At 43.0% G+C, this 21,685-nt stretch overlaps 2 protein-coding genes across 5 annotated transcripts in view; one reads left to right on the top strand and one right to left on the bottom strand.

The window, feature by feature from the left end:
• Positions 1-8,278, top strand: part of LOC308044130 (6-phosphofructo-2-kinase/fructose-2,6-bisphosphatase 4) — a 50,176-nt gene extending 41,898 nt beyond the window's left edge. For 3 of the 4 annotated variants that reach the window (XM_080350612.1, XM_080350613.1, XM_080350610.1), the window contains exon 14: positions 1,197-1,405. In XM_080350612.1, the coding sequence (XP_080206738.1) occupies positions 1,197-1,256 (60 nt within the window). In that variant the 3' untranslated portion in view covers positions 1,257-1,405. Of the gene's footprint in view, positions 1-1,196; positions 1,406-5,547 lie in introns of those variants that run through there. The other variant, XM_080350611.1, reaches the window with a different exon arrangement.
• Positions 8,279-9,784: 1,506 nt separating this feature from the next.
• Positions 9,785-21,685, bottom strand: part of PRKCD (protein kinase C delta) — a gene marked incomplete at its 3' end in the record, with an annotated part of 43,526 nt that continues 31,625 nt past the window's right edge. The window contains exons 10-19 of the mRNA XM_080350218.1: positions 20,478-20,578; positions 19,220-19,316; positions 17,642-17,775; positions 16,853-17,026; positions 16,182-16,273; positions 14,846-14,908; positions 12,614-12,752; positions 11,651-11,839; positions 11,286-11,414; positions 9,785-9,943 (exon numbers count right to left, since the gene is read on the bottom strand). Of these exons, the coding sequence (XP_080206344.1) occupies positions 9,785-9,943; positions 11,286-11,414; positions 11,651-11,839; positions 12,614-12,752; positions 14,846-14,908; positions 16,182-16,273; positions 16,853-17,026; positions 17,642-17,775; positions 19,220-19,316; positions 20,478-20,578 (1,277 nt within the window). The remainder of the gene's footprint in view (positions 9,944-11,285; positions 11,415-11,650; positions 11,840-12,613; positions 12,753-14,845; positions 14,909-16,181; positions 16,274-16,852; positions 17,027-17,641; positions 17,776-19,219; positions 19,317-20,477; positions 20,579-21,685) is intronic.

The raw sequence follows: 21,685 nt of genomic DNA, 5'->3' as shown, positions 1-21,685 counted from the left end.
AGCGCTCCCGGCTGCAGCTGAAAGCCTCTGTTTTCACATCGCAGGAATGCAGGGAAAGCACCAGACTTGTTATGGTATGTGTAGACTTCATTGTACCGTCAAGATTTGTCTGAAGTGGATTGAAGCCTCATGTTTGTCAGCATTGTAGTGACTTAAGTTCCTGACCTTTTCAAATGAAGGAGTCTGTAGTCCTTTAATTGAAAATAATTCTGGGGAGTTACTTTAGCTGTTGCTTGGGTTCCCTCTTTGGGCCGGAAGGCAAGCACTGGGGTGGGATGTGTGCTTTACATCTCTGTCTGAGTGAATGACGGGGAGATGGCTTGTCGCAAGAACTATAGATCTCCTTTTTGCTTTTGTGGATGGAAGGGGAGAGGGAGATGTTAGTGAAGCTGAGTTTGCTTACCAGGATGCAAAGCAAGTACCACTCACGAAACCAATCGGCATGAGCTTTCAGGAATTGGCAAGATAGAGATTGAGATCTTGGAATGAACTTCCCAACAGTTTATCAGTCTGCTTTCCTGGTTGAAGGGGAGTACTGGCTGCACATCTGTGGTACGGTGGCAGGTGTGGCTCCCGCGCCGGGTTCTGTGCGGCTGCGCTCACGGTTGTGCGTCCTAACGCGAGGGTTTGGCTGCGTTGCTGTTCTGCTTTTGCTTGGGTTTGAATAATTTGCTGCAATGGATGTAATTTTTTCTTCTACAGCCTCTGCAAAATGAGGTGAGGTCTGGTTGGTGTGATCAGTCTCGCACGGTCAGGGTGTCCGGGAAGAGCTTGTTCTGGTTTGTCAGGTGTAGTCCATTGCTTGTAATACAGGCAAACGTTGAGATCTCCCCTTGGGGAGGAAGCGTGTGGCACAGTTAACACAGCACTGGCAGTCGCTCGGTGGGTAGTGGTGTGCGTGCCGAATGACGTGTTTCAGTGATTCCTGCTTGGGCCTGTGCAGCGTTTCCTCCTGAGCTTTTGGCAGTACTGTCAGTGCGGGATCAGCGATTGCTGTCCCTGTTGTCCTGCTCTCTGGTTCTGGAACACCGACCAGCTGTCAGTCTGTTGCGTTCTCGGGGCATGGGGGGGCTAAAAGAAAATCTCTGCTTTGAAATAAACGCAGCTGTGTACTTGTAAAGGAATCTGATTGGTGTTTTTGTTGCTCTTACTGCTGCATGATAAATATTCTCCTCTGTATTTTTATTATTACACAGAATGTAGACATTTCCAGACCTCCTGAGGATGCTCTTGTAACAGTCCCTGCTCATCACTGAATCCCGTGTGCTGCTCAACTATCGAACTTGGGGTGCTGTTTTCATCCTACTACTTCAAAATAAACAGAAAAACTAATCATTCCAATCACTTTGAAATAAAAAGGCCCCAACCAAACCCAGCAACTCAAAACCCAAACCAAACGTTTGTACAGCGCATGACTTGAAAAAAAAATACCAAATCACAATAAAACTCTATTGCACTGGTTTATTTATTGTGGATGTTATCAAACACTGATCGGCTGTCACTGAATGCTGTTTGGGGAAATTGCTGTAAGTTAAGAATCCTGCAGCATTAAGTTTTATTGTAACAGCCAGCAATCCTCTACTGTTAGTTGCAGTGTGTTTATTTACAAAAGCCATGAAATACAACATCCTCTGTGAGATAAGAACAAGCTGAATTTTGATTTCTAGGCACCAGTATTATCTATTTCAGTGCCCTTGGGAGTGATTGGACTGCTACGTAGCATAAAATAACAACCCATAGTTACCGTAAAAGCTTAATCCTGCTGATGCGTAGCTCTCGTGCTCTAGATGTACTAATTACTGACGTGCTCTTTGAAGAGAGTAGCAAGGTTTCCGTTAGTTCCACAATCATTATTCGAGGTGGAGGAGTGTTTATAAATACTTCTAATATATGACTTTTCTTAACAGCTGTTCTGCATTAAGGAGGCTTTAGGGTTTCTGGGCTGGTGCAAGTGATTTAAATTTCCTCTTTTCCTGCTTCTTGTTCGGATGTGGGTGATGGAACATTTACAGCTCTGCTCCATGTATTTTATACCCAGATAGAACCAAATAACCTGTTGGCCACAGGACCTCCTGGCTGTGCCACGTGGTGTTTAGTTAAACCAGTGTCCAGGGTGGGCTGGGACTGGGGGGAACATGAATTATTTTATTCTCTCTGTCATGACTGTGACATGGGAGTGTTTGTCACTTTTCAGTGTTTAATTGCTCCAACCTCTTGGCATGAGCTTTGCCACAGGAGAGGAGATCTGAGCCTGCCCTACCTGCTCGTGCGTTAATTAGTGAGTCCAGTTGCTTTTACCTGATGGTTCAGGTGACATCCCTGGGAGGTCGCGGGGACACTGGTCATAATCAGGTGCTGCAAAACACACTGAGACAGGTCAAAATACTGTCACCTCCACGGGCCATGACTGAGGAAATACTGTGCAAATCTAAACTACACGCACTATGTTTTTGATAGAGCCAAATTCTGCGCAGGCATCGCTGTGGAAAAACTGGGTTTTGCTGCTTGAGAAGGGGGGATGTCTTGGGCTGTGGAGGGGACGGAGGGGGAAGATGAAAGGGCCAGAGCGTGACTGGGGAGGAACACTGGGCTCACTTACCTGCAGCTGGCAGAGGTGCAGGGAGGGACAGCGGCGGCTGGGACCCTCTGTCCCCCCTGGCTGCTGCCAGCCCCATGTCCTGGGGCTGTGCCTGTTCTCTTCACTGAGCATAACGCTCACTGTGCTGATGGGTGCAATGGAGTGAAGTGCATATTTAAAAGCAGTTTTGCGCTCTAAGGGGTCTCCTGTTACATTAGAGTTGCATAATAGTCCTATCTGGCTGATTTTCATAGTAAAATCAAGGCCTGATGTGAGCGGGAAGCAGCAGTGACTGTTGGTGGCACAGCTTACCAAGGGAGAGCAGCTGATAAGTACCAGCTTGTTGATACTGTGCTGTCTCTTTCTCCCTTTACGCCGGTGCAGGTTGTTCAGCTCTGCAGGCCCTTATTAACCGCATCTGCTCCGCTGTCTGCCCTTCAGAGCCCCCTTCCCAAGAGGAGCCTCCATGCAAAATCTCCCCATTTTGGTGTGAAGATCATATCAAAATAAAACTGAACTGGCAGATTCTGTTCTATTTGGAAACCCAAAGCTCGCTCTTTCTTTGGGAGGCTCTGTTCTGTAGGAAAAAAAAAAATGTATGAAGCAGGGAGGAGTATAACGAGGAGAGGAGGGACAGTGGTATAGAACTGTACCTGGTTAGTGCGTGTGTTTTGAGTGTTTGCAGAGAGGACTGGGTGCGATGGACCCTTGTGCCAGGCACGGACAGACTGGTCTGCTCCTGCCCCAGTGAGCCCTGAGCCCGGGGCTGCCCGCGTGCCTTGCTAGAAAGTGTGTTTAAAAAAGGTGCGTGTTGGTTTTATTCCCGCTCTGCATTCCCTGGGCTCTCCAGACCGTGTTGTGGCTGCTGCTCCCAGGGTTTTGTCCAGCGGTGCTGGGGCCCTGCCCAGCAGCTGCAGGGACCCCTTTTGGTCCCAGAGTCAGGCCACAGCCTCGGCTGTGTTTCTCAGCAGCAGCTCTGTTCTCGTCACACAACTGTTCCCTCTTGATGCTCGTGGCTGTTCTGGAAGCAGGTGCTATCCCAGCTGCCATAATCTGATGTGAATCCTGAAGTAGGAATCCATGTGCCATTAGTGAGGATATTAGTGCCTTTATAGGCCCCAGTTCACCTGGTTTTGCAGTTAGGTGTTCTGTTTGTCTAATTATGGTTTTTGCTATGCAGACTTTTCTTTGTGACGGTTCAGTGTTCACTTCTACAGCCTTTTCTCCTTCACATTTACTCAAATTGAAGCACTTTTTAGCTTTCAACTCTCTTGACTGCGTATTGATATTCCCTCTTGGGTCTGTTGCTAAGATGGTGCTTTCATCTGATGCCTCTCAATGATGTAAATAAACCGTATCTTCTGCCTTGTCCTGACCACCTTGTTTCCTTTCAGTTTCATGTTGGAGCTGTCTGGTTCTTGCTGCTTGTGGACTGATTCCCAGCACCTCTGGATTCCTGCGTATTGATGCTCTATTTCATGCTCCATTTAATTTTCTTTAAATCAACAGCAGATGCTCCACTTAAAACATTTTAGCCAATAATGCTGGAGTGCCTGTGGAGACACCTCCACGGTCCTAAGGACTTTCTGGCTATGTTGCTAAGACAAATACAAACAAAGGAAACAAATGCCAGCATGGTTTTTTTCCTCCATTATACTCAGGCCGTGTGTGACCTGTTTTGCTCAGCACTCATGTTTTTAGGCAGTTGCAGACACTGTGTCCTTTGCTGCAGAAGAGGTACCTGTAGGAGCTTCTTTGTGAAACAGGGCGGTTGTTTTCCATCAAAGAGAGGTCAGCGCGGGCCGGGCGGTGTGTGCTGGTGGCTGCACAGGTCTCCAGGACTTGGGCAACTCATTCCGGCAGCATCTGTGTGTGTGTGTGTGTGTGTGTGTGTGTGTGTGTGTTCTCGGAACCTTGGTGTAGTGTTGATAGTGGAAAACAGGGTGATTCACCCAGGGGCTTGAAGGCTGGTGAGAAAGGAACAGGCTGACACAAACACAGGAGAACTGGTGAGCGCAAAGTGGTGCAGGTGCACTTAACCCCCAAATCAAAGCTAGCGCTGCTTGTTTGTCTCTTGTTTTCCTAAGAAATGGCTGAGAATCCCAGAAGGTGGGGTTGGGCAGGGGAATGACTTGCTTTCCAGGTTTATTCGTTTTGGGTGTGCTGTGTCCACCCGGCAGGGTGCTGGTGGGGCTCTCCCTTCGGCTGCACTGAACAGATTTGTTCTGAAAGAAAACTTGGATAAATGGGGCTGTAAAACCATTGAAACATTATCTGGTATCAGTGTGACATCTGCCAGCATGCCCATGGATCCTCAAGTGCATTTAAACTTGAATGTTACCAGCTCTTTAGGGAGTTACCGAGAACCATTGCAGTGACTTGTCTGCTCACAGAAGGGATCAGAATTCTCTTTATAGTTGCTGGTGTTAAGGATTTATTCCCTGCAGTGCACTGGAAACAGGAGAGATGGGCTTTCCTCCCCTCCGGCTTTTATCAGCTCTTGTGTGGTTCACGACCTTTGCTGTGTGGGTTTGTTCTTTCTTAACACTCTATGCATAAAGACTAGGAGAGTGAGCGAATTAGAAAATTTGTTTGAAAACAGTGGTTAAGGGAAAAAAAAGTCTTAAAAACAGTAACATTGTGACCTGCGTATGGTGTACAGGGACTGGTTGTCCCAGCAGACCTGGTGTAACACGTCCTTGCGATGCTTTTCCCCTGGCAGCACAGACCCCTGTTCAGGTGTCTAAGGACTCGGGCTCTGCAAAGCGCGTTGCGGCTGGGCCGAGGTCTAAGCCCGGCTCTGACTTCTGCTCATGGGCCGGGGCCTTTCTTTGTGGCTTACAAGCCATTTTGAGGAAAGAAGCGTTAAAACTTGCTCATCTTTTGCCTTGTGTGATAGCCATGTGTTAAGCAAACTACGGCTGATCGTGAGGCTTGCTTTAAAGTCTTTTTTGTCTTTTAATTTGCAGAATGTAGGCGTGGATCGCTCACGAGAAGAAGCTTTGCGGACAGTCCCCAATCACCTATAGCTCCGGGTCGCAGCCCTTCCCAAGCGCCAGAGCGTCCAGGAGCAGCTCAGGTCCCGCAGAACGGAGCCAGCGTCACGTCAGACGTTTTGAATGTGATTTCAGCTTCTTTGGAGAAAACCCGCAGTTGTGGAACACTCCCAGTGCCGAAAGGTATCAGTAAAAAGATTTACTGGACACAGAGTAGAGTTGGTTTTAGATTTTTTTATATGTAAATTTGTGCAGTTTCAGTGATTTTTGTTGTTCATCTGTGGATACTGCAAGATGGTTAATCGCCCGTGTCAGTTTTACTGCCAGATTTTAACTAGACTTTACTTCCTTTTTTAAGTGTTTCTCTAAGTTCCTCCTACTTTTACTGTGAATGATTGCCCAGAGTTACATGGAGATGTTTTTTCCTGGCATATTTACCATATGTGAAATTCTACATTTTGAGCATTGGAGGCTTCATGTTGCAAAACTACTTTAGACAGGAAAGCCTGTCAGCTCTGATAGCGCCTGCGTTTTAAATTGAACTTCGGTTTGCCAATCACAACTTTGAATTTCTCTGAACTGAGGGAGACTTTGCCCTTGGAAAGTAGAACCATTAGAACTAGATCGGCTACCTGAAATATTCTGCTGTTTTAGCAGGGTTTTGGCATTTTGCAGGGGCCAGCTGTATTTTGGAGGCCACAGCAGTGAGCTGTGAGTGTAGCTTGAGCAGGTCATGCCTCCTGCAGTTACAGGAGGGGATGAGCAGCTTTTCTGAGACTGGAAGGGAGCGGAAAAGGATTTAGATTGTGAAGAGCTGGAGGAGCTGCTTGTCTTTAGTGCTGTGATTTATTTTTTAGGCAATTTTTGGAATGAATTTCAACATAAAGTATATGTTGTTTCTCTTTTATAGCCACATTTAAATACGTACATCAGGAAACAGTACAGAAAGGTTAGGTGGAGTTTAACCCTTCTAACAGCTCATGCCAGAAAAACACCAGGTAAATTCTGAAATTATTTTTAACATGGCACACGTGCCTTGGGGATTTTTTGTGTTGTTTTTTAAGCATCTTCCAACATCCCAGTTCTTCGCTGTTCTTTTATACCTTGTGAAACTCCAGTGCTAAAAATGGAATTTTCTATGACATAGGCCACGACCTTTTGACTGTACTAGATGGGTGCGTATTTTGTATCGGTGTTAGCGGATGGCAGAAGCGAGCGGCCAGTGCTGCTGCCGGCTTCGAGCTCTGAAATGAGACTGTTCTTTGGTAGCTGGACTGTGTGTTTCCTAAGGACTTCTGCTCTACTCATTGAGCTTCTATTACATATGTTGGTGGTTTTTCTGTTTGTTTGTTTTGTTGGGGTTTTTTGTTTTGTTTCTAATTCCTGTGTGAAATACTGGGCCCTTGTAATGTAGTTTTGCAGGCCAAGGCTAAATTGTCTTTTGTTTGTGCAGGGTTTATTAAATAACGTGCTGCTGTTGTGGTTTGTTTTAATAAGCTAATTTCAGCAATAGACTCAGCTCTGGAGGTAAGCCATACCGTATCGCTGGCTCCGATTCCAAGGAGGAACGCGTAGGGTACGGAAGGACCAGAACCCCCTCTCTTCAAGCGCTGCTGTCTAAAGCCTTGTGCGTGCGGTCCCCATGTTCGGTAACGCCCGTTTCAGATCTTTATTAACTCGGTCATGTCTGTAGTCATTGTGTGAGGAGAGACCACACAGTGCTGCTCAGAGAAGTTAATTAATTGATGTGTAGTTAACACGGCCACCTTTGTGGCAGAAATGTAGAAGTGATTTCCCGTCCGATTCGCCGTGTGCTCGGCGACCAGAGCCGGGCTGAGCTCCAGCAGCGCTCACTCCCCAGCCTTCCCCATCCAGCCGTGAGCAGCAGCAGTCAAACAGCTTTTAAATTAAGAAAGTCAGAGTTTATCTGTAGTTAGAGAGGGCAAACCCCGGGAGACTGTATTAGAAAAGCAGAGTTTTACCAGCATACTGTGGTACTTGTAGAGCTTGGACCCGGTTGGAGGAACGTGGCAGGGAAGGTTTCCGTACCGAGAGCTGAGCCCCAGGGCTGCTGCTCCTCACGGGGTGAGGCATCTCCCGCTCCTCCTTTCTTCCTTTTACCTCTCCCAACTTCCAGAGGTGCTGTACAATTCCTTGAGGCTCAATGTTTTATGTATAGTAGGTATTTTTATAGCCTGCTTTTGAATATACTGTGATAAGTGTTTTACCAAGTTGAGTGTTTAGTAAAAAGAATTGTATACAAGTGTAAATAAACTGTTATGCTGATACTTGAAGAGAAAAAAGAAGTTGTCTGTTCTGCTTTAGGAAGGTACTGAATCACTGATGGCATCGGCCCTTTCTAGCTGGCAAGAGCAAGTGCAGACAAGTGTAGATTTGAAGCGAGTGATGGGTTCTCCCTGGGGTGTAACCACCTTTCTGGAAAGAGACTGTCAAGAATTGCAGATTTTTGTCACTGTCCAAAAGCTGTATGTGTCCCCTACCCCCCCATGGAACCGTCACTGACAGGGGAGGTGACACCCTTGTCCTGACCTTGTATATTTGTACCCGTGTTTATTTTACTGCCTTCTGACTGTTAATACACTTGCTAGCTCGGATGCAGTCTATCAAATGGGATTAAACTGTCTTTTCTTAACATCGTTGGCCTTCGTCGTAATCTTTCAGACAAATGTAATCATTTGACCTTTAATCCAAGTAATAAAGATCAAATGTTGCTACATGTCCTGATGGGTGTTTCTTTCTCTGCCTGTTTGCAGCGGCTGAAGTGCCAGGTGAGTGTCCTGCGGGTTCCACAGCTCTTGGAAGCGCAGGAATTGTACCTTGGTTAAGAGAGTTTACACAATAGGCATAAGGATTAAGTTAAGTTACCCATTGGTTGCTTTACTCTCACAAATAACTAACTTAAGTAACTGAGGAAGATGTTGGAAGAAGCTATGGAATAAATACAAGTCAAGATTTGCACGCCAAGAGGAGAAAGGTAAGACTATTAATTTTACCTGTTCATTGATGTTTTAAGATCTGATTCACTCTCAAAGCTACACTGTTCTTATCTTGTCTTCCAAATGCTGCTTTTTAGAGAAAGCTGAAACCCAACAGCACAATGCAGGAAAACGCTGCCTTCTAGTACCAGTGTGCACCTATGGCGTAGGTAGCTGGCATGAAATTTGCAGGAGTACTTGTCATGCTGAAGGATAAGGACAAAATCAATCACTGCTTTGTGGTTCAGAATTGTCTACTGAAATGTTCATGTTTTGTTGATCACTGTATGCTCTTGGGTGGTAACCACTTGTACCTGCTGGGTGGAAGGAGTGTTTCATTTTTAACTCTATATTTTTGTTTGCATGTGAGGTAGTTTTTTTTTTTAATGTTTTAGAGCTTTTAAGCTGCTTTCTGGATGAAACTCTTTAACCCCTCCATCTCCCTGTAGCGTGAGGACGGCCCTTGTGTAACAGTGTTGGACAAACTCATCAGGACATTTTTCTTCCTGCCAGCTTGGTGGTTGAGCAAATGAAATGATTTGCAATATCAACATGGAGCAGTTTGTATTGCCACAGGCAGGACCTGGTGCGGCGCGTAGAAGGAGCCGCAGCTGCTGTATGAAAAACAAGCAAGTAAAACTGGAGGGAAGAATTTGCGCGGGGCAGTTCAGCAAGTGGAACAAATGCTCCACTGTCCTTACCTGACTATCTTCTAAATTTTGTTTAATTCTCCTAAAATATTAGTTTTATTTTTGTAAGTGATCAGGGCTTACAAAATGCTATTTTTTACTGTAGTTTAAAGACAACTGGAGTTTAATTGTGTATTTTTAGAAACAACTAACAGAACCATGAATGAAAGTTTAATGTAACTTTCTTTTAATTGAAGACAAATAAAAGACCCAAGGGCTCAAACACTTTTAAAAAGACATCTTCTGTTCCCTAGTGTCTTCTCTCGAGCAAAATATACAGCATATATATATAACATACCTACATTCAAGTACCAAACAGAATTTACATTTTCCCAAATAGAGAAAATAATGCACGATTCACATACCTTAAACCCAACCATGCATAAAAGAACATTGTCAATAAATCAGAAGTTTGACATAATTAATCTCTACTGTGTACTGTTCTGAAGTATTGACATCGTTGGAACACATAACAGTTCAGTTTAACATTTAACCTTGCTTTTAAGTCCGACTCTGTTCAGAGACTTACTTGTCCAAGATCTGTTCAAATTTAGGGTTAATAAAAGAAAATCCAGCAAATGCAGACTGATCCATGGACTCGATCAGGTTTTTGTCACTGTAGGACAATTTTGGCTTCTCACTCAGGAATTCTCTGTCAAAGTTGTTGTAGTCGCTTGCTGACTTCTGCATTGAACAGAGAGTGAAGATAGTTTGAGACAAACTTTGTCATTTCTTCCAGAACAAATCGCTTTAATGCACAAGGTTAGAAATTTCTTGAGCTCCCTCCCTCCTTCTCCCCTTTAGAGAAAAAAAACCACCTTTCTTGCCTATTTTAACAACATCATTATAAGATTATAACTGGGCAATTGCTTGAAAACAAATATTAGCACCAAGTGGCTTTGGAGAAGAACAACCACCTGGATTTGTGATAACATTTCATAGAATTACCCAAAGCTTCTCTATTGACAAAAACAATGTAGCACTTAGATTTAATCACATCATTTCCTTCCATTGACCAAAATTTTTCAATTCTTGAAAGCATTTTACAGCCTGTATTTGTTCAGAGAAACAAAACCGATGCCCTATAGCAGCTGCTTTGTGTCTGGTTCATAAAACCCCCCGTTACTAAAGCCCGTGGTTTACACTCTGCACCTCCAGAGGTTACTGTTCGTAGGATCCTTATGTTTGCAGAGTTTCCATTTCCAGGGGAACGTGCCCCATGAAGCTGCCTGTTCTGGAATGGGACAGGTCTCTACATTTTGGAGAGACTGCATTACCTCCAGATTACTTTGCTTGTACCAGTAACAGGGTGGAGGAAAACTAGCGTGGTTTTTTAACCAGATGAGATCAGCAGCAGCCGCCCACAGTGATACAGACTATGAGTAACACACAGGCTGTTCTTCACATGTAACATTACACACATGTGAGTAACACACATGTTCTTCACAGGTAACATTAAGTATGTGCATTACAAACACTTCTAAGTTCAGTAATACAGAAAATGCATATTTTTGCCCACTTGGAGACTCTCAGAGGAGTTTGAGGAGTATGTATTTAATACCTGCCCAGAACACCCTCAGGCAGTTACTGAGCGAGTACCCCCAAGTTCATGGTCCTTCTCCCACCCGACATCATTAACAGAAAACTGCAAGAAACTATCAACGTGTTCAAGATGGAGGCACATAAAACATAATTTTCCAATGATCTAAAGATTCAAGGAGAATGGGTATCAGAACTGCTAGTCGATTTTCATGAAGATTATATTAATAAAGAAGCTCCTTGAGCAAGTATAAGCAAACAGTCTTAATAGGAAGATTTCAGGGCAGTTGGAGGAATATAGTGCACCCTTTTTATAACTGACCCACCCAAGAACAATGGGATATGAGATACATATGAGATACATAACTCTCATTTATAAAATGTGAGGAGAAACAGTGAGCTAGTCTGAGCAAGTTAGAGACATCAATCCATTGCTCCTAGGCTGACATTTGCAATGCTGGTGCAGAACAAAGAATAACCTACATACCACTTTTGGCCTGAACGGAGGGTCCACCTCCCTCTTCTCCAGCGCCGTCCAGTTGATGGTTTTGAAGAACGGGTGGTCTCTGATACTCCCAGTGACCCCAAGTCGTCTGGTTGGGTCCCTTTCAAATAGCTGCAAGAGAAAACACCCGGTAAAGCCTCCTGTCTGCTCAAAAGGTAGGTGGCACTGGCAGAATGATGGGTGTACTGCTAAAAGAACAGAAGTTGCTAACAGTAAACAGACCATTAGTAATTAATCTTTCCCTTCGTAAAAGTAATTTGCTTTCTGATAAATAGTTCCTTTTAAAAGCCCAGATTTGTCCCCCCTCCCCGCAGTTCTGTGACCCACTCATTGATCATCGGTCTTACCTTCTCCAATATATCCTTGGATTCCTTGGTAATCCAGCGTGGGTAGTGAGGAGTGTCCACTCGGATTGACTCAAACAATTCATCTTCATCATCCCCATGGAAAGGGGACTGTCCAATAAGCATCTCGTACAGCAGGACCCCAAATGACCACCAGTCCACAGAGAACGTGTACCTCGAACCTTGCAGGATCTTAGTCCACAGAAGTGCAGAGGAACAAATACAAGTAATTAATAAAAGGAAGCAATACCATACCAAAACCAGAAGAGTGATTTTAAGGGAGACTATTAAACTAGGGTATTTTGGGGGTGCGAGGTGGAATCAGCAATCTGAGAGATTGTTGACACTGATGCACAGCTGGAGTTTTGTCCCTGGGTGGAAACGTGGCCAGCTCAACACACAGGTCTGTGCTCTCATTCAGAAATTTTCTCCATTTACGTTAAATAGCCGTACACTTGGAAAACATCTTTGGTAGTTTCTTTATAAGATGAAGGGAGAAGCAAGTACCAATGAGAATTAGTTTATTACCATACATACTCAGACATCATTTATAACTTTAAAACTCAACTACCTTACTTGGACTACTTTGCAAAGTGGATTAAAAACTTGCTATAACAGGGAATTTAACTTTGTGAGATTTCCCCTTAGAAGCTGCTTTCAGGTTTTTAGCTCCGTGTGTGTGTTAGCTGTCAAGGCTGAAGGGAAAACTATTTGTTCAAAACCTGAACATTTTAACATGTCAAAAGCACGTTTTGTTTTGTTTTTTAAACTTGCAGCTACAGAACAGTTAAAAATCTAAAGTACATTCTGCAGAGAACTCAGATTTTTTTCTTTTTTTTTTCCCTGTGCTGATTAGATTTCTACATTATTGAACTATTAGTTTACAAAGGGATGATTAATCACAAGGGCCATTCCAACATCGGTGTATTACGTCCATCCCTGCAAGACACGGCAGTGGATACTGACCTCAGGAGCAATGTAGTCCGGGGTCCCGCAGAACGTGCTTGCCTTGTTCTCACCAACAACATTTTCTTTGCACATTCCAAAATCAGCTATTTTGATGTGGCCTTCTTTATCAAGCATCACATTGTCCAGTTTTAGGTCCCTGCAAAAAGCATTAAAAAAAAATAAGTTAGATTTTATGGAAAAGTGAGTCGCTTTTGTATTCAGATCCAGTTTCTTCGCTGATGAACATCTACTCTACATCATACAAAGAGGCTTTTCAGGAAAATAATCATCAACAAAATATGTACCAAATGGTACTTTTGTACTTCGAAGGCGGTGCGGAGAGGGAAGAACTCTCTCATCAGGAGGCTGAGGTGTATATTTTGTGTCTGACCTTACAATGCCCTACACTTGCTCTCGGATCCAAAAGCACACCCAGGGCTTCTGTTCCCCTGGGAGGAGGTGCCAGTTAAGCCCCACAGCTGGCAGGGCCCCAGCCGCAGGGCTCCACCAGCCCATGGCACAGAGGGCTGTCGGATCCTTAGAGCCCCTGGCAGAGTCATGAGTGTTTGAAGCCTGCCCGGCTTTTAACACCACCTGTGACTTGTTACACCGTGTGTTGTGGCCGTGGTCTGTGAAGTGTCCTATTCATGTCTTTTTTTTCAGAATAACACTATTCAATCCAGGAAGAGCTTTTAAACAGCCGTTTCCAAAAGCTACATTCCCTCCCTTTGACTGGGGTGCATTTTTTGTCCATCTGGCTGCAAAAGCACATACCAAGGAGAGCAGGCTGGAGAGAAACTGAACAGCCCTTCTGCTTATCAAGAAAGTCTTGAATAGAGCACAGAATTTTACATGACAACAGGGCAGTCTTTTCTCCTTGGTAACTTAAGTTCCCAGTATTGGCTACTTAAACTGCTCAGATGATGAGCTGCAGCTCAGACAAAGAGTCCCTGATCTAATGCAAGGCACCATAAATCCTTCCAAGTTTGGACAATAGCTACTGTTCAGTAAATTGAATACATATGGAATACTGTTCAGTAAATGGAATATATTTGAGATGGGGAATACTGATGGTAACTTAGGGTACTGCACTTACCTAGCTACAGGTTCTAAAATCTTTTGTATGGATGTGCACTTACATGCAGTGCCTACCTAAACTGTTCTGTGATTACACTGGTAAATACCCTGTGTGGACAGGGGAAAAAAGAAGTACCTTTGGCTTTGCTGCAGTCTTGTTGGAAAATAGTAGTGTCTCAAAAATACCTCATATTCTGAAATCTCTGTCCAGGAACATTCTAATTGAATGTAGGGAAATTTAACAGCAAATCTAAAATGCTCTAGAAAATCTGAGATGAAAGGAATTTGTGCTATGACAACAGTCCTGGAGTTTGATCCTTTCCTGTATAAAAACCTGCAGGACGAGCGGGAATACAGTTGGGTACGTTAAGGACATTCCTGGGTTACAGCTGTCTCCTCTGAGAGCAGATAGGCTTGTAACAATCATCCTTTGTCACCAAGGAGGATTCCTGTAATGTTCATCCTCTTTACAAACACTTTTTCTGAAATACTAGTCTCTAATTTCAGAAAATTGCTTTAAAGGCTGGATGCTCCAACAGATGTTTCCTGTTTCTATAAAGGGAGATGGGCAATACAGCTGGTTTGGGGTACATTTACTTAAGTTACCTTGAGTAACTTGCTCTTAAGTGCACATACGTTGCCCTTCCTACCTGTTTGCCACAGCGGTAAGAGCTACCTGAGCAAGTAGTTACCAAACAGTGCTCTAGAGCTGTGAGTGGTGTAAAACGGCTGCAGAAAGGAAATTAAGAAAAAAATCTACATAAAAATAAACTTCCATCTCTTGTAGCATGGGTATTTACAGTAAGAAGTGGCTGATCAGGATCTGGCCTCTGATGTTTCAGCCTGATGATTGTCACCTCAGTGCTGTTCACAGGGCCGGCAGGAACCGAGAGCCTCAAGGACGCTCTCCCTTGCCACCAAGCTAAACGGACTCATGATTTGAAGGCAGCGCCTAAAATAACTGAAACAAAACCACTTTTGTGTAACATTCCATCCTTCTGGTTGCCAAGGAAAAGACGCACAGATACAGATTTGTTTCAGGCATGTTAATGCCTTTGGAATAACATCAGATCTGCCAGACAGTGTTTGCTTGTCACATCCATCAGTAATTCAAACATGCATGAAGTGCTAAGACAATCCATAGGTGCCACATTGGAGCTAGTTAGTACTCACCTATAAATAATGCCTTTGCTGTGAAGGAACTGTAGCCCACATAAAATTTCAGCTCCATAAAACCTGAAAAGACCAAAACATCTTTTAATCTATCTTGCTCAGTTAAAACAGTCAATGCATTTGGCCAAAAGAGCTGCCGTAAGCTTCTCTTCATGGCGTCAGAAGTGCTGTACGCTTCTTTAAACATGAATATATCTGTATTTGTATAGCTGAGTGGTATAATCTGTGTTAATCCATGCGTTAATCATCTGTAGTATCTAATGCCAAAGAGCAGAAGGAACACTACAGCAACTTGCCTTAATGCTCCATTCCACTTCCATGAGGGAACACTGGCCCATTTCTACTCTTTAGTAGTCTCTGTATGTTCTCGGTGATAGGCATCTGCCTTTTGAAAGGCAGCTACTGGAGAGACGCTCCCTGGGTTGCTTTAAGAGGGACCGGGCACTAACGGCTCAGTTAGAAACACCTCACCCTTCCTCCCACTGCACCTGCCCCGTACAGCAGAGTGAATAGCAGCATCACTTCAGGGGTGTTCTCAAAAAAAGGAGGTGATAAACCAGAGGACATGAAGGGAAATGATCCCACCCGGTCACTTTCCCTAGTACAGCACCCAGTAACAGAAGTAATTTTCCAGTCTGGCTATACAGCAGCACTGGTGTTTACAGGTAGGTTCACTTCCCTGCACTTCTCAGGTCTTGCATGCACCCATTCAATGACACAATTAAAACCCTCACGCTTTTGGGTGAGAAAGGTAGAAACTGACCTAAAACTAAAGAAAATTATTACAGGTAAAGTAACAATAATACAATATTATTGCAGCTTTTAAAGTCTACGGCACCAGTGATCTTTAAACCATACGTAACTGATGCAATCACACTTGCTAAACGAAGGGCTTAGTATCTTGTGGAACATGCAAGTTATCCTTCTGTACCATCGTGCCAACTTAGCAATACTAGTACGTAATATTGTAAGTGTTGAGGTTTTTTTCCCTCATGCTGTTTTCCAGTTTTTCCATCCAAATACTGTCCTGAGGGACAACGAAGCTGAACCTTGTGCTTTCATTGCTGGCTCACGTTGCAGTTTACTTGGCATCTCTAGGTACAAGCATCCCATAAAGTAAAACATCATCCTGCTACATACATTAAGAAAACTTAACTCCACACATCATTAAGTGAGCTTCTTCATTGTATTAAACCAGTGTCTAGAAATGCCTTTTCAATCACCAGCCACTGAAACTGGAGTGAAAGACTGCAGGTAAGTGGTGCAGAACTAGAAGCAGTAAAACCAGAGAGACTAAAGTCACTCAGAGGTGGGGACCGAAGGGTTGTGGACTTACGTTGCTCTGTAGAGATCAAAACGCCCCTTGTCTTGTATGTGGAACATCAGGTCTCCCCCATTCAGGAACTCCATAACAAAGAACAGGTGTTGCTGTTTCCAAATAACCAGAGAATGGAAAAATTACTGATGCTATTGCAACCCCATATAAAGTAGCGATGTGGCTACTGGGGACCAAGGAGCCGCTTTCCTCCTCTCCTGAAGTATTTCTCTATTTCATGCATGCCTAAGAGCATATGAGGCTCCTACAGATTTGAATAATCTGGCTGTGTATTATAAAGCTAAATAGCTGATGCTGTATTCTGTGGGTTTCTAAACATATATAAAATATATAAAAACATACAAAAATACACATTTACAAAGACTTACTGACCTCTGACAGTGATCTTTTTCCCCCTAACAGAGGATAAAGCTAAGATCAAGGATTTAAATTAAACTGTCTCTTATTTCAGATTGCATAGATGCTTTTTATGATCTTATTCTGTTCTCATCAACACATGTTGGGGTTCATACTCATATTTACTTACCATAAGCCCTGTGAACTACTACAAGGAGGACAAGAAAAGCAAATTTAATTCTTGCATCACAAAGCTACTTTTACTAGACAGCTGGTAACAGCGTCCATTAAAAGGCTCCATCTGTTGCATTGCTGTTGCCACTGGGTTTTCTTACCTTTGTCTGAAACGTGCAGTAAAGATGCGTGAGAAACGGATTTTCCCATGCAAGTGCAAGGACTCGCTTTTCCACCATGGTACATTCCACATCATCATCAATTAGCACCACATCTTTCTTCAGAGCTTTGATAGCAAAGAATTCGTTCTTCCCTTTCAGCTCAGCAAGCAGAACCTGCAAAAAATAAAAGACGAGATTATAGCACACATAGGAAAGATTGTTGCTGATAGTATCTGTAAAGTCAAAGGTGTTTATAGCAGGTGCGATGACAATTAAAAAAAAAACTTTTCACTGTGAAAGATGAGTGAGATTTGGGAAGGTGAAGTTGCTGGGCACAGAGATGAGATGGGGCACAAGGCAGTTTTTCTGTCTTGTGAGTGTTTAAGCAGAAGACATGTGAAGCCTGTTGCTTCATGAGAACTGTAGCTTCAGACAGAACCTGTGGGGGTCAGGCTGCTCTCCCACAGGAGCATTATGAGGCTGCTTCTATATGGAGTGTGTGAACATTAAGCATCCTTTTGCACTTCAGTGCATAAAGGGCAACTCCTCTGCCTTGATACTAAATAATTGAAAAACTGTTGTACATTATGAATCAATTTTGAGTTTAGACAAAATTCAGGCAATGAACTTCAAAGTGTCTTTGACAAAGATGGCTATTATTCAACTCTGATAAAAGACTATCTACCCAAGTGGCTGTAACAGCAAAACCTTTCTACTTAATGGAATAGCTCATCACATTGCAGAGATCAACAACGCAGACACCTTAAGCTCCATAAGTTTGTTACATACCTTTCCAAAACTTCCTTTCCCTAGTACTTTATGGAAGACAAAGCTTTCTATGTTGAATTTTCTCCTGGTTGCAATTCGTGGCGCTGTCTTGGCTGTGCTGCCCTCCCAGAGTTTATCGTACTCGCTGCTATCTGCTAATTGAAACAGGGAGTTTAAAGTTCAATATATGCAGAAATACTGCCTGACTCAGATGCTCCGCTAAAAAGTCAGTAGTGACATGACATTTCAATGCATCTGCTGCTGGAACACTTGGCAAATCTAAACGTAAGGGCCAACTCCTGTAGTTTATAACAAAGTTTAAATTACTGAAGTGTTGGACTTGAACTGAATCTGCCATTGTTTCTGATACTGGGTTTAAGCAACACTTAGACTGGCATTATAAAAATCAAAAGCCCTAACTCTCTCCTGTGACTAAGATACAGACCATAATTTGTAGAAAAAGATACTTTACAAGGACTGCTTGTGAACAAACTATTTCTGTTAGCAGAACAGGACAGTCCCTCAGCCTAAGCAGAGAGGCCATAAAACAATCCGATTTATGCCTGATGGTCACCAAGAAACACAACCATACAGGTTAATCCTGATTATATTCTACAATTAATAACTGTATTTTTGACCTTCACTGGGTCACTAAGACAACACTGATGTTAATCATGAGATGATAGTACGTACGTCCTGCAAGCTGCCCAGCATCTGTGATAACCCAGGGAAGAATCACAGCGGCTGCACCATGACTTAGTATTAAACCAGACCCACTTCGCAAGAATTGGTTGGGTTTTTTTTTTTTTTTCCAATCTGTTCTAGTAAACCAGAACAAGTATGATAAATAATATAAAAATATTTTTCTTACTGGGTATTTCAACAGCATCAGCTCAATGCATGGATGAATATATAAAATCCTATACCACTCCAAAACCACCCATTATCTCTTACTGAGCCTGGTGATTTCCATCTGGTAAAAAGTTACTTCTAGTGTTGCATATATTTTTGCATAAGTTATCATAGGCTAGCAGTTATGAAAGCTAAGCTTACAGAATGCTAGAACCCTTTAGTAATAGTAAAAAAATATACAAACCCTTATTCTGAGCCTGTAGAGACAGGATTCCAGGTACTGCTAAAACTATTTGAGCTGTTTCATCTCAAGCAGTGTTTTGGCTACTTATATTCTAAAATAGATAGTATTTGCCATTGGTTGCTAATGGTTTGTGAACAAATCATGACAGTTAACAATGTGCGTGACACCTCAGTTACAGGAGGGAGGGAAGGGGATTTATGTGCATATCTGGCTGGTGAGGCACCCTCCAGTTCATCACGGGGAACTGCGCTGCAGTGAGTAAACCAAGTGCTTTGCAGAAAGGTCAGTATGGTCATGGACTAGAAACTACGGGTATTTATCAAAAGTTATGTAAGCTTTTTGTGTGGCCAGGAAAAAGTTAAAAAAAATATATGCATATATATATTTTTAACAGTTCTTATTAAAAAATTGTCTAACATAAGGCAAGAACAAATAACTGAAGTTGTTCGTTTATGTAGCCTGGTAGGTAAAGTGATAAATAAAGACACTGTAGGTTTTCTTACCTGTTGTATCTCCTCCTGGACCTTTAGGTTTCTTATCAAAATCTTGATAAATACCAACATTTTCTACAGATCCAGAATCAGACTTGCGAGTAGATTTCTGAGGAGGGAACCATATGAAATTATATTTGCACTATTGCTTTAGAAATATTTATAACAATAGCTGTTAAATGTAACATGATGGCAGTATAAACGTCTCTTTTTTATTATTAATTCCTAGCACAGATCTTTTCTCAAGAAGTCTGGTTCATAGACTATTTAGCCACATTCTTTACAGCTTCAGATCAACCAATTACTTCACTTCCTTCACTGCAACAAAATAAGTAACTGAAATTCCTGAACAGTCTATGTTGTATTGTTCATTGCAGAATTATTAAAGGTATAATGGTTTGAATCTGTGGTGGAAGGAAAATGTCCCCTTGGACATATGTTCACTTGAAACAGGAATCACCGTCACACTGGACAAGCTGAAGTCAGATCTATGTGTGACATCCAGGGAAAACACAGGGAAAAACACAGGGAAACAAATTTTATGTGTGGAAGATCCCTGAGATCAATTTTTAACAATGAAAAGATGGAGCGGTTTTGTGTTGTGAAAGAGCTGGTGCAACAGCTCTCCCTTTTCAAAGCAAATATCCTGTGAAAGCCCAGGAACACTCAGCTCAGAGGAAATACTGTTGGCTTTTGTCATATATTTTCCTGTTTTACTTCAGAGCTTGTGTCTGAATCTTTATTTGCAAGTCAGAAGTCAACCACAAGACACAGCCATGCTGCAGCAGGAGATGGACAATGTCACTATGGGGCCAGTGTTAATTCCAGAGGAGTTTTCTGTGTGTATATATCAGATTAAGAAAAGTTGAAAATATCTGGTATATTTCTCCAGATTTATTTAACGTTCAGGTGGAATTCTAAAGTTGAAGCATGGAAAAACCAGATTTCAGTGTTATGATGCTGCTGTTTAAACAATTAAACAGAAAGGGAGAGAATAACCTTGGCACCACAGAAGAACGAAGCTGGATTTCATGAATCCACACACCTTTTAAAATATTATTTGTTAGGTGGGATTTCCCCCCCCATCCAATGTCACCTTTACACTATTGACATCCTTGTTTGTCTCTTTAGAGTTCAAATTAAAAAGAGAAAGCTGTTTTCCTCCATTCCAAACTCAGTTCCCCATAAAAGTGATACAGAAAAGATGAAGTAAAAACCTAAAAATGCTCTGCAAACAACTAATTACCTGAGAAATGGCAATAAAGCATACCTGGCTAACTTGATTTAATGCTTCAGCTAGCAACTTCTGGTTTATTCCACATAAGTTTGCCACCTTCGTCTGGCATTTATGATGCACGTTCATCCCACATTCTAAAAGAAATGTAAGGATGGTTATACAAGCATCACATAAACACTGTCTGACATTACAACAAAAAGGGCTGTTTTCTCTGTGTAGTTCAGAAACCTGGTCACTGGTAATAAAATTACACTTTAAATCTTTGACCCAGTGAAAGCTACAAAAATTGTTTGAAAGGAAAAAGCTCCAATCATCATTATTCTCAAAACCTGTTACAATAAAGATCATCTTGCCTTTTAGTGGGAGAATTTTAAAAGTGGTATTTCACAGTATCACAGTACCACAGTATGTCTGGGATTGGAAGGGACCCCAAAAGATCATCTAGTTCAATCCCCCTGCTGGAGCAGGAACGCCTAGGTGAGGTCGCACAGGAACATGTCCAGGTGGGTTTTGAATGTCTGCAGAGTAGGAGACTCCACAACCTCCCTGGGCAGCCTGTTCCAGTGTCTGTCACCCTCACTGAGAAGAAGTCTTTTCTCAAATTTAAGTGGAACCTCTTGTGTTCCAGCTTGATCCCATTACCCCTTGTCCTGTCACTGTTTGCCACTGAGAAGAGCCTGGCTCCATCCTCGTGGCACTCACCCTTTATATATTTATAAACATTAATAAGGTCACCCCTCAGTCTCCTCTTCTCCAAACTAAAGAGACCCAGCTCCCTCAGCCTTTCTTCATAAGGGAGATGCTCCACTCCCTTAATCATCTTTGTTGCCCTACGCTGGGCCCTCTCCAGCAGTTCCCTGTCCTGCTGGAACTGAGGGGCCCAGAACTGGACACAATATTCCAGATGTGGTCTCACCAGGGCAGAATAGAGGGGAAGGAGAACCTCTCTCGATCTACTAACCACCCCCCTTCTAATACACCCCAGGATGCCACTGGCCTTCCTGGCCACAAGGGCACAGTGCTGGCTCATGCTCATCCTGTTGTCCACCAGGACCCCCAGGTCCCTTTCCCCTACACTGCTCTCTAATATGTAATTTCCCAACCTATACTGGAACCTGGGGTTGTTCCTGCCCAGATGCAGGACTCTACACTTTCCCTTGTTAAATTTCATTAGGTTATTCCCCGCCCAACTCTCCAGCCTGTCCAGGTCCCGCTGGATGGCAGCACAGCCTTCTGGCGTG

The sequence above is a fragment of the Nesoenas mayeri genome (genome assembly GCF_963082525.1).
Source record: "Nesoenas mayeri genome assembly, chromosome: 10".
Taxonomy (NCBI): Eukaryota; Metazoa; Chordata; class Aves; order Columbiformes; family Columbidae; genus Nesoenas; species Nesoenas mayeri.
The sequence above is the reverse complement of the archived record's forward strand: the minus strand, read 5'-3'. Positions and strand labels throughout refer to the sequence as shown.